The sequence below is a fragment of the Oncorhynchus nerka genome, linkage group LG8 (genome assembly GCF_034236695.1).
Source record: "Oncorhynchus nerka isolate Pitt River linkage group LG8, Oner_Uvic_2.0, whole genome shotgun sequence".
Classification (NCBI taxonomy): domain Eukaryota; kingdom Metazoa; phylum Chordata; class Actinopteri; order Salmoniformes; family Salmonidae; genus Oncorhynchus; species Oncorhynchus nerka.
Genome location: NC_088403.1, coordinates 24,462,802 through 24,475,447, shown reverse-complemented (window position 1 = coordinate 24,475,447; position 12,646 = coordinate 24,462,802). Strand labels below are relative to the sequence as shown.

Below are 12,646 nucleotides of genomic sequence, written 5' to 3'. Positions count from 1 at the left end.
CTCACATGCAAAAAACAGACACTTGCATACATGACTTATGTTCCTTCTAAGTGATGAGAAACACATTCCTGAGTCCTCACCAGAGTCCTCACCTGGCAAGGTGCAGCTGCCGTTGTAGGGGAGTGGGCTGTCAGAGTCCCCGTTGATAGGAGGGCTGAGAGGGCCCTCGCTAGGCATGACCAGGGTGGGCCGGCCGCTGCTGGGTGGAGGGGTGGTGGTCTCCTCCTCTAGAGCCTGCTTCAGCCAGCGCTGTGGGGAGAAGACAGGGAGGGAGAGGACTTAGACACGTCAACCACAAATACAAATCACGTTCACTAATCTCCAAGGCAGCTACATCTTAGAAAACCTAAGTCTCTATTACTGACAATAATACTGTCCCTCTGCTGGTAACACTGTCAGTCTGTCCCTCTGCTGGTACCACTGTCAGTCTGTCCCTCTGCTGGTAACACTGTCAGTCTGTCCCTCTGCTGGTAACACTGTCAGTCTGTCCCTCTGCTGGTAACACTGTCAGTCTGTCCCTCTGCTGGTAACACTGTCAGTCTGTCCCTCTGCTGGTAACACTGTCAGTCTGTCCCTCTGCTGGTAACACTGTCAGTCTGTCCCTCTGCTGGTAACACTGTCAGTCTGTCCCTCTGCCAGTCTGTCCCTCTGCTGGTAACACTGTCAGTCTGTCCCTCTGCTGGTAACACTGTCAGTCTGTCCCTCTGCTGGTAACACTGTCAGTCTGTCCCTCTGCTGGTAACACTGTCAGTCTGTCCCTCTGCTGGTAACACTGTCAGTCTGTCCCTCTGCTGGTAACACTGTCAGTCTGTCCCTCTGCTGGTAACACTGTCAGTCTGTCCCTCTGCTGGTAACACTGTCAGTCTGTCCCTCTGCTGGTAACACTGTCAGTCTGTCCCTCTGCTGGTAACACTGTCAGTCTGTCCCTCTGCTGGTAACACTGTCAGTCTGTCCCTCTGCTGGTAACACTGTCAGTCTGTCCCTCTGCTGGTAACACTGTCAGTCTGTCCCTCTGCTGGTAACACTGTCAGTCTGTCCCTCTGCTGGTAACACTGTCAGTCTGTCCCTCTGCTGGTAACACTGTGAGTCTGTCCCTCTGCTGGTAACACTGTCAGTCTGCCTTTCTACCCTGCAGCTATACCTGACAGCTAACACTCTCCATTCCCCTGTGGGGTGGTGAACAACATACCTTCTTGCAGGAGCCTGAGGTGGGCGGCGTGTCGGGCAGCTCGCGGGAACGCCGGCGTCCAGTGGGCACCCCAGGGGTGGTGGGGCTGCGGTTGGCCAGGAAGGGCGAGGAGAAGCGGACGTAGTGTTTGGGCGTGCTGTAGACGTGCGGGCTGGGGACCATGCCGGGTAGGGCGTTGAGCTGGGTGGCCAGCACCTCCAGGTCGCTGCTGATCCTCAGGGGCCTCTCCGGGGCCGGCTCTGGGGTCCGCAATGACCGCTCCTGCTTGTCGACGCACCACTCACTCACTAAGTGCTATAGAGAGACAGAGAGAGAGCTTTAGTCAGAAGCACACTGCATTTGACTATAGTATTGAGTAACATTTCACTAGAAGGAATAGAACATTCCTATAAGTCTAAATAGAATACTGACTAGTCGTGTTTAGGGGTGAGCACTGAGCCGTGGCTAGGATACCTTTTTAGTTTTGGGGTACTTCTGCCCGGAGCGGTTTCTGTCAGGGGCCGGGGAGCCACTGTAAGGGGGGCTGGTGTCGGGGGCATGGGAGGAGAGGGCCTCTGGCTCGGGGTCCCTGGAGGCCTCTACGTCTGGGCCGTCATTGGCCAGGGGGTCCAGGAGTTCCCCAGGCGAGCCAGGAGGTATGTCAGAGCAGGTGCTGATGGTGCGCGCTCGCCGCCTCTGCTGCCCAATGTGGGTGCGGCTCCGCGAGAAGCTCTTCCTCTGCTTGCTGCCTCGCAGCTTGGCCGGCGTGGGCTTGTTGAGACCCGGCTCCTCCTTCACCTCTAGCAGGGGCTGGGAGAGACAGGGTTAGGATAGAGTACAGTAGCATAGTTTTGGATGGGTTTATAGTCACCTTCAGCTAACCCTTCAGATTATTGACAACATCCTCTTTTAATACTAACGACCTGGTGAGTGCAGGCATAAAAAACTTGTTGAGGCAACTATCACTTACCGTCATGATACCAGGAGACTGCATGTCGGCCTCGGGGGTGGCAGGGGGCTCCTCCTTGATGCCCCCCTCTGACTTGGTGCCGATCTTCTCCAGGGCCTGCTCCCGCCTCTTCTCCCTCTTCTCCATGCGGGCAAAGGCCTGCAGGATGGCCTCCATCTTCCTCTCTTCACGGGTCTGTAGAGGAGAGGAGGACAGAGCAGTAAGCGTTAGTCCACGTGGCCTAGTCTCCTGAACCCACTGGGCCTAGAGGGGGAGGGACACGTTATCGCAACACAGGACAGGCAAGAGGCAGTCTGACTGGCTAGCTGGCAGAGAAAAAAACAGCAGCGGTGCAGAATGACAGAAAAAGGACCACCACTTCCTCTTCCAGTGGAGGAAAAACCAATGGAGATAGAACAAGTAAACACCCTGTTGATGTGAGACCAAACTAACTGGAAGTGGGAGGTGGGAACGTAACATTAACCCTTACCAAACCATTCAGGGTGTTTAAAACACCACGGCTGCCTCCACCAGACTAGTTTTACCACCCCCAATAGCAGAGACACACTGGGGTCAGTATGTTTGTCAGTCAGTGGGGTCCCCTATGAGGTGGAGGGGCAGGCAGGCAGGGGGGGTATGTTTGGGGTTGGTGGGTCAGGTTTACCTCCGGTTTACTCAGTCCCAGACAGCTGGAGGCCCCCACGCCTTGCAGATGGGACTCCTCCGCTGGGCTGGCCTGAATGGTTTACAGAGAGACAGCCTGGTTTAGAAGACAAGAGGCCCGGTCCCCCCCAATAACACACATAGAACATACACACACCACCACGGTTCCCCACTCTAGGGGCTTCAGTGTGTCGCCGACCCTCAGGGATCCTCAGACAGGTGGGGGTGTGGAGAGGTGACCTGGCCACTACAAGGTTATGAAAGAGGGGAGAGAAGAGGGGGGCAGATAGGAAGAATTGCTGCCTTATGCCTGTAGAAGTATGTCCAGTCAGGGCTTCTTCACCTTGTCTGCTTACACCAGCATATCCAGTAGCAACACAACCCACCACCACTGGAACTCAGCCACTTGTTCACCACAGTGTCATAAACCACATACTGAACCCACGACACAAGGAAAGAAAACGAAGACAATAGCAACCAACCCAATCGCCAACTTTCACCAAGGTTGATGACAAGCAACTACATACCATCTGCAACACCCAAAACCGAACATTACTGCAACCAACATATTAACTGTGTGTTCCATGCCGTGTCTGTATCCCTGGCACCAAGCCGGATCTTTAACATGAGTGTGGGAGACATACCATGCCTAACACACACAGACATCCCCCAGCGTTAAGAGCCCATGCAGACAGGGCATTGTTGTGGATGAGTGGTTGGGGTTGAACACCATAAATACACCAGACCAGAGGACGACAGTTACGTCAGAGGATGACAGTGAATCCAGAAGCTCTTTCTTCCATAGTTTTGGGGGTTTACTCCTCCTGGACCAGCTTGCATCTTCCCTTGGAGGGAGGCAGGCAATTGGATGTCCCAAAGTCAATAAGGCCCTGGCAAAAGAGAAGCCCCCCCACCTTCTCTCTCCATTGGCCAGAACGATGAGTCAGCGCTTTACACCTTGGGCCTAGTCGTGTGAAAGGGAGCTGACGGCAGGGTAATTTCCAGAGTGTGTGTGTGTGTATATATATGAAAGAGGGAGCGTGTGCCAGCGTGTGTGTGAGCCCATCTCTCTGGGTCACAGAGCTCTTTAGCAAGGGAGAGGGGAGTAATTGGCCATTTCAAAACAGTTGGCCAATTTTGTACGTGAGGGTCATACTCAGACACACAGGGAGAGTTCCAGTACTTACGTGTGATGAGGCTGGGGCTCTTGTTTACTCAGATAATGAGAGGGGAGGAGGGGTAGGGGGGCCTGTGGCTCTGGAGGGCCCGGAATGGTGCAGTGTGTGATTGTTTAGCAAATTAACTCTTAAATAAATGAGGAAAATAACCCATGTATAATGATGACCAAAATACAGAGCCTCAGTGTTTGAGGGCTCTGCCAGAGGAAGTGAGTGAGCGACAGAGAACAGGGGGGTGCCGTGGGCTAGGCTACACAGCAACAGGATGAGGCAGAGACAGCAGCAGAAGCAGGGAGGTGGGGGGAGAACCACCACCACACAAACAGTGACCCATACAGGCAAGGATGAGCTTTTTCCTATGGGTGAGAGGGGGGTTATGGGCTGCATACAGCAGGGCGCGCTGCAGCCCTGGCTCACAGAACTTACCATCTTCCTCTTTCTCTCTGCAATGGTCTCCTCTGACTCCATCTCTACTTCACTGCTAACGGAGTTATCAGGTTGGTCTTCTACACCCTCTAACTCTGTAGGATCCTGTTAGAGGGGGAGAGGTGCTTTATCATGGCACTGACCAACCACAGGCAGTCTGGCTACAGACTAGAGGGTCTAGAGTAGTGAGGTGGTAGGTGTAGGGGGGGGGGGGGGGTAGTCTGGGGGGAGAGTGACAGTTGGGGGCACTGACTGGGGACGTGGTGGGTTTGTCTGTGAACAAACTTGCTCAGAGCTTGTATTCGGTCCTAGGCAGTCAGAATAACAGCAAAACGCAATCGTACCCCTTTTCAACGAAGAGCGAGAGACCAGGCTCACTTCTGTAGTAACTTGTGGTCAATTGTTTTGAGCCCACTCCCAACAACTACCCTATCATATGTCAAGTTGTGGCTCTTGTGGTCACACAAAGGTCTGTTAGCGCACAATGACAGATGTGGACAGCTTCCAAATTCAGCGTGTTCATTTCATGGTTTGTGCGTGTTGTTCCTATAGAGATGCCTCGCACGTCATCTCTGACGTCAGACCCTCTCTTCACCGTTCCTCATTCTAGACCAGGCCTGGGCAACTCCAGTCCTCGGGGGCCCGATTGGAGTCACACTCTTTACCCCATCCCTAGCAAACACACCTGATTTAAACTAATTCCATTCTAAACTGAAGATCATGATTAGGTGATTATTGGAGTCAGGTGTGTTAGCTGGGGAAAGTGTGACACCAATCAGTCCCCCGAGGACTGGAGTTTCCCAGGTCTGTTGTAGACCATACATCAGTCTAACAAGTCTCCATAAACCATGCTTCTGTGTGCTTCCCTCAGATCAGTCCTTAAAAATCACTCGTCGTGGGAACTACCAGTCCCTACCACAGAAGCAACAGGCTTGCCGATAAGACCTACGGCCTGGGTCGGGGTTATTAGACAATGCAACAAAATGTTTGCAATGGAATAGGAAAACAGACATTTCTTACTGGACAGGTTCAGATTGTACCTCTCAGTTTCACTGAGCGTTTTCTTCCGTTTGGTATCTACTGAACACAAGGTTGGGGACCACCCCAGAGACAGAGGGCTTTCTCTCTGTGTATAACACTGAGTACAGGGATGCCTAGTGGTGCGTTGAGGAGCTCCTGCAGTAGAGAGGACACAGCGTGATAGCATGTCTCATCTGCCACTAGAGGGCTGGATGCCAGACAGCTCTGAGCAGAGATACACGGCATGGTGAGAGAGATGGCTGGGTGCAGGAGTGGGCTTTGGGCCAGGGAGAACCAAGATGGATGATAGAGGAATACAAGTAGTCTACGAATGGATAACACAAATAAAACAGAAATGCAGCAAATATAACAGAAATATAAAAAAATGGCTACACTCATGGACATTGGACGCTAACTAAATGGAAAACAAGCTAAATATGATAACACAAAGGTCTTCAAGAGGTAAGCCAACTTATAGGTTCCTATGGGGAAATCTTGAACAGAGAGAGTGATGGAGACATGGATTGAGGTGAGTTGTGTTGCCAGGGAAATCTTACCTGGTTGTTGGAAATTGAGAGGCGGAGGGGCGATAGCTTCCTCTGCTTTCCATCGGCTCCCAGACCCTTGGTCCTGCCGTCACAGTCCAGGGTCATGTTCTGATTCTGGCCCAGGTCCAGGTGGTCCCCTCGCTGCATCATGGGCTCCTTGTCCTTGCGGCCCCGCCGGCGGCTGCTGGCCTCCAGGTTCTCTGTGGGCTCCAGGTTGTACTTCAGCACCGGGCACTCTGGGTTCCCCCTCACACATGCACAATCCACCTTGTATTTACTACAGAGAGGGGAGAGAGAGAGAAAGAGAGAGGGTGGGGGAAGAAGCGGGGGAGAAGAAAAAAGGTAGAAAGATAAGATTGGTCAACATCAACCATGTTGTCTTGCATGTGTATATATATATATATGTGTTATTGGAGGACCCAAAAAAGCAGATACCGGTTCAAATCGGCAATTTTTATATATATAATGACAATTACAACAATACTGAATGAACACCTATTTTAACTTAATATAATACATAAATAAAATCCATTTAAAATCAAATAAATAATGAGACATGTACAATTTGGTTTAAATAATGCAAAAACAAAGTGTCGGAGTAAAAGTGCAATATGTACCATGTAAAAAAGCTAACGTTTAAGTTCCTTGCTCAGAACATGAGAACATATGAAAGCTGGTGGTTCCTTTTAACATGAGTCTTCAATATTCCCAGTTAAGAAGTTTTAGGTTGTAGTTATTATAGGACTATTTCTCTCTATACCATTTGTATTTCGTATACCTTTGACTATTGGATTTTCTTAGGCACTATTGTATTGCCAGCCTAATCTCGGGAGTTGATAGGCTTGAAACAGCGCTGTGCACCAAGCATTGCTAGGAAATGCAGGCATACGCAGGAAAGTGCTGTTTGAATGAATGCTTATGAGCCTGCTGCTGCCTACCACCGCTCAGTCAGACTGTTCTATCAAATCATAGACTTAATTATAATATAATCAACACACAGAAATACGAGCCTTAGGTCATTAATGTGGTCAAATCCGGAAACTACCATTTAGAAAACAAAACGTTTATTCTTTCAGTGAAATACAGAACCGTTACGTATTTTATTGAACGGGTGGCAACCCTAAGTCTAAATATTGCTGTTACATTGCACAACCTTCAATGTTATGCATAATTATGTACAAATCTGGCAAATTAATTACGGTCTTTGTTAGGACGAAATGGTCTTCACACAGCTCGCAACGAGCCAGACGGCCCAAACTGCTACAAATACCCTGACTCCGCTTACACTGAACGCAAGAGAACGCAGTCTACTCGTGGATTGCAATGGAATTGGCCATAATCGGCATCAAAAAATGCTGATTATCGATTGTTATTGAAAACTTTAAAATCGGCCCAATTAAAATCGGTCAAATTATATATGTGTGTGTGTGTGGTACTAGGTGATCAATTCCACCCTGCTTACCAGCAGCCATAGTCATAGTCGAAGCCTATGGTGATCTCGGTGCCTTTGCTGATGGACCTCAAAGAGTAAATGTACAAATGGAGCATACCATCCTCTAATACATGACGCACCTGAGAGAGAAGAGAGAGGTGGAGAAAAGGGGAGAGAGAGAGGCACCTATTGAAACTCATGAGGTTACATTAAGTTGAAGTTAGTGGCTCTGGGGGGTGTGGTCAGGGTTTAGAGCCGTAGGTTTTGTATCGTGGTCTGCGATTGGCCACTCACCTCAGAGTTGGGGGTGCAGGAGCGTCGGATGAAGCGGGCCTCATTGCCAAAGCTGCGGGCGTCCACACACATCTCCAGCCCGTCAAACTTTGAGTAGAACAACACAAAGGGGTACGGCCTGGAGGGGGGGAAGAAAGAAAGACAGAAAAATAAAGAAAGATGAATGGAAATGGAGTGCTGGGCAGACACATAGTAACAGATTGGGGATGTCCATATGGTGATCAGGGGAAGACAGCCAGGAGCTCAACAAGAGCTGAGAAAGAAGGTGAGGGACTTCACTGCCCACTGCCAAGGAAGGACCACAACAAGCACACCCCTTCTATCAATCTCTTCCTCTACCTCTCAAATGTCTCAGACATACAACTATGGAAAGGAGTAGAATTCCACTTTTAAATTTGAGCTGAGGATTCTACTTGAGCTCAGGTTTCCACCAGATGGGTCCTCACCTCTTGAAGAAGCATCCATTGGCCTCAAACTGCTGTCGCAGCATGAACTTGCCCCTGTACTCTATGATGAGGGAGTCTGGAGCCAAATCCCTCACTGCCTTCAGGATCTTCTTGTTCTTCTGAACCTGGCTCTGGAGAGGGGAGAGAAAACAGGACATAAGGACAAAGGCTGGCTGGCTGACACTGATATTTGTAGAGGCAATGTGTGTATGGTGTCTGCTCAGGCACTTTGAGGACACATGTTTGTAGGTCACTGTGTCGGTTCCAGCTACCTCCACGGGCGGTTTGAAGGTGGCCGTGTGAGTGTTGTAGGCAAGGGTCTTGCCGTCGCCGGCCTCCTTGACGTGGAGCAGGATCTGGACGTCCTCGCTGTACTGGTTGCTGCCGGCATCCTCGTAGGCCTCCATCCAAGCCTTCATCTTGTTCTCCCACAGAGACGGGTGCTCCCCGGGCTCCATTTCTGGAGCGCCACCCTTCACTCTGGAGGACTTCCTGGAGCCCTCACGGAACGCCTGTTAGACAACAGACTCCGGTAAGCAGACAGCATAAAACAACAAGGTTTTACCACCCGTTTAAGCGACGTTACATAGTGCATAACAAATCGACAGATTTCTGTTCAAATAAAAATGCCAATTCATTTTGGGGTGAGTTGCTCAAAATACATGTAAAGCTCAGAGGTACATTTGGGGTCAAGATAAGAAACTATTGAGTGTCAATAGGACTGAATGGAAGTTTGAACACAGACCTTCTTGGCTCGGGCTGACGTGGCGACGGGCTCCTTTTCTCCGCTCCTCTTGCGTTTCTTGTCGGCCTGCTTGTTGCCCGCCAGGCGGCCGGTGGTGAGTGTGATGCTGGTGGGCGTGTGCTGGAAGGCCGTGTACAACTCCAGCGGCACTTCGTCCCCACTCTCTGTGGCACTGGTGTCCCCGTCTGCAGAGATACATACCGGTATGCCTTCATAAAGCATTGGTAATAAAGGTTTATTTGTGCATCTTGTACAGCAGGGTCCAACCAAAGCAAAGTTTTCCTGGTTCTAACCTATTTAAAAAACAAGATTTTCCATAGCCATTCTAAATGTCTGCATTGTTGTATTACTTGATGTGCCCAGCAGGTGTCAGCATTCAGCTGAATCAGAGATGTGGTCCTGGGACCCCCAAGGTGCACATTTTAGTTATTGCTCAGCACTACACAGCTGATTCAAATAACCAACTCAGCATCAAGCTTTGATTATTTGAATTAGCTGTGTAGTGCTAGGGTAAAAAAACATGTACAAATGACCTTGACTAACCTGTACCCCTGCACATTGACACAGCGCCCCCTTTATATAGCCTCGTTATTGTTATTTTGTGTTACTTTTATTACATAAAAAAAAAAAAAATTTAGTAAATATTTTCTTGACTCTTTCTTGAACTGTTGGTTAAGTGCTTGTAAGTAAGCATTTCACATTCAGGTCGACACCTGTTGTATTCGGCACGTGACAAATAAAATGTGATTTGATTTGTGGCCTGGATCTCTCCAGACCCACAAGGGGAAGAGGCTGCAGTAGTGAGCAGAGCAGCCTGACTTACACAGCCTTTATTACACTGCCATCTGATCTGAGAGCTGTTTACTGGAGCGCACTGGGAGGGACTGGAAAAGGTAGGTATATATCTCACCATCTCTCCACTCACCGGACATGTTCTCCCTCTTGCGGGTCTGCAGCACGATGGCCCGGTCTCTGTCCAGGATGCGCGGCTGGCAGCGCTCACACAGGTACGTCTCAGGAATGTGCTGCCTGTCGATCCCCATGCAGTCTATGTGCTGCCACACACTGAGAGAGAAGAGAGAGGAGAGGGCAGAGAGTCAGTAACAGCAGCCATTCACAGTGCAACAGGGGATCTAGAGAGGGGTCACTAATCCCAAAGAAAAGTTGAGATGAGACATGGACACTGTTTGAAGGCTAGAATGTTCATAAATCACTGCTAGGACAGTTTGGACTCTGGTCTAAGTCACTGTGACCTGATAAAGGAGAGGGTCTATCCCAGTTCCTACCTGCACTTGTCACAGCAGATCATGTAGCCGTCGTCGTGGGTGAAGCCACAGATGCAGCGGGTGATGTCGGCCCCGTAGCTGCCGTCCTCCGAGGTGCTGAGTGTGGTGCCCCTGGAAGCCTCGTCCTGCAGGCCCCCCGGCACAAACAGCCCCTCGCCTGGCCGGATCAGCATGGAGGGGGGAGGGGAGGCCGGGGGAGTGGGCGGGGGGCGCGCCCCATAGTTGTGGTCCTTGGGAGGAGGACATAAAGGTGTTGAAGGTGACACAAACAAGCCACAAAAATAAAAGAGTCGCACACTATATATAAACTCCCAGTAAATCACCATCTTTTCGGCATCACTGTGACTTCTTCAGGTTGACACATACAACAATAGAATGTCAAACATTGAAATTCTAATTCAACAACTGCAAACGGCCACTTATTTCCAATATGAATTGTTCAATTGTCTTGAATTGGAATTTCCTTTTCGTTATTCACTAAGCTAAGATGGCATTGTGATTGACCCTAACCCATATCCAGTCTCCTCTCCCAGGTGAGTGAACTAGCCTGTATGAGGAGTATTATAGTGAACGGTAGTGTCCGTGTATTATAGTGAACGGTAGTGTCAGTGTACTGCATTATGGTGTACGGTAGTGTCCTGTATTATAGTGAACTGTACTATAGTGTACGGTAGTGTCAGTGTCCTGTATTATAGTGAACTGTACTATAGTGTACGGTAGTGTCAGAGAACTGTATTATAGTGTCAGTGTCCTGTATTACAGTGCACGGTAGTGTCAGTGTCCTGTATTACAGTGCACGGTAGTGTCAGTGTCCTGTATTACAGTGCACGGTAGTGTCAGTGTCCTGTATTACAGTGCACGGTAGTGTCAGTGTCCTGTATTACAGTGCACGGTAGTGTCAGTGTCCTGTATTACAGTGCACGGTAGTGTCAGTGTCCTGTATTACAGTGCACGGTAGTGTCAGTGTCCTGTATTACAGTGCACGGTAGTGTCAGTGTCCTGTATTACAGTGCACGGTAGTGTCAGTGTCCTGTATTACAGTGCACGGTAGTGTCAGTGTCTTGTATTACAGTGCACGGTAGTGTCAGTGTCCTGTATTACAGTGCACGGTAGTGTCAGTGTCCTGTATTACAGTGCACGGTAGTGTCAGTGTCCTGTATTACAGTGCACGGTAGTGTCAGTGTCTTGTATTACAGTGCACGGTAGTGTCAGTGTCTTGTATTACAGTGCACGGTAGTGTCAGTGTCTTGTATTACAGTGCATTATAGTGGTGTACTGCAGTTTAGCGTTGAAGTGGAGTGTACTCACGGCGTAGGGCAGCCCAATGTAACTGTGGGAGTGGTGAGAGCTAATGCTGTAGATCTGGTGCGGGTAGCTGGACTTCTCCACCACCACAGGGCTGGCCTCTACCGATTCTGGTCTGCTGGACAGAGAGAGAAACAGTTAGGAGGGGGATCCCATTCACAACGTAACAGAGAAGAGAGAGATCAGTGTGTTGTAAATAGAAGAGGTGCAGAAACAGTAAGGGGGATTCCATTTACAACAGTAAGAGAGAAAGCAGAGAAGGAAAAAAATGAAAGCTAGACATGAGGGAGAGAAACAGGAAGGAGATGAGTGTAGCGTTAAACGACAAGTAGAGTGAGAAAAGGGGTAGACTAGGAGAGCAGAGAGAACCTCCTCATAAGCAGTGAGTGTACTGTTGTGCTTCATTGATTCTCCTCTTCCACTGGCTAAATGAGGAGTTTTTATTTGGGAGGGCTTTAGGGGAGCTGACAGTGGTTGTGACAGAGTGGAAGTGGCATGTGTGTCCCCTGCCCTCTTCATATCACCTTTGCTAACTGGACAGAGCTAATAGCGGGGATAATAACTAAATGGGGGGCCTAATCTCTCCACAATATTTAAACCTGAGCCCCATTTCTGGAGGACACACACTACTGGAGGCTAACACACAACATTGACACACAAAGAAACAATAACAGGCATTCACTTCCGTGAGCTCATTTATCAAACCGGTAAATCCACTTTTATTCTATGACATTGTAGTGGCACAGAGAAAGCCTGTTGAACATGGGAGTATGGTTAAATAGGCTACTTCTCACTGGCATTGAAGGAGGGGCGAGGGGTTCAAAAACAAGGGAAGTGGGATTGGCAAATGGACAAGAGAGGATATGAAGGAGGGAAGGTGTGATGGGAGTGGCACTGTCAGGAGAGAAGTAAAGAAAGACCAGTGACAGCCTAGGCAGTTGAGACTCCAAGCTGATGTCATGACAAATCAGAAGGCTAGCTGAAGTTCCAACAACTAATACAGCAACTCCTACACACAGACAGCCTGTTGGTCAGTCATGAGGAAGAAACTCCAAATCCTCCCCTTCTCATGCAGGATAGTCCAGACAACTGCTTCAAGGTCAAAGAGGGGGGGAGTGAAGGAGAGAGAGGAGAGATGCCCCCAGGTGTATCTGAGGCTGGCTTTGCACATTCACACACATTTCAG

General features: G+C 49.5%; 1 protein-coding gene across 1 annotated transcript in view; it reads right to left on the bottom strand.

Annotated features, from left to right (window-relative positions):
* The window catches only part of LOC115132988 (inactive histone-lysine N-methyltransferase 2E-like), a 32,722-nt gene that overhangs the window by 4,249 nt on the left and 15,827 nt on the right, over nt 1-12,646 (bottom strand). Inside the window, 15 exon segments of the mRNA XM_065021556.1 lie at nt 81-249; nt 1,190-1,483; nt 1,643-1,978; nt 2,139-2,312; nt 2,782-2,853; nt 4,385-4,489; nt 5,962-6,229; nt 7,415-7,524; nt 7,679-7,796; nt 8,125-8,255; nt 8,397-8,636; nt 8,870-9,078; nt 9,780-9,934; nt 10,156-10,385; nt 11,464-11,575. Of these exon segments, the coding sequence (XP_064877628.1) occupies nt 81-249; nt 1,190-1,483; nt 1,643-1,978; nt 2,139-2,312; nt 2,782-2,853; nt 4,385-4,489; nt 5,962-6,229; nt 7,415-7,524; nt 7,679-7,796; nt 8,125-8,255; nt 8,397-8,636; nt 8,870-9,078; nt 9,780-9,934; nt 10,156-10,385; nt 11,464-11,575 (2,723 nt within the window).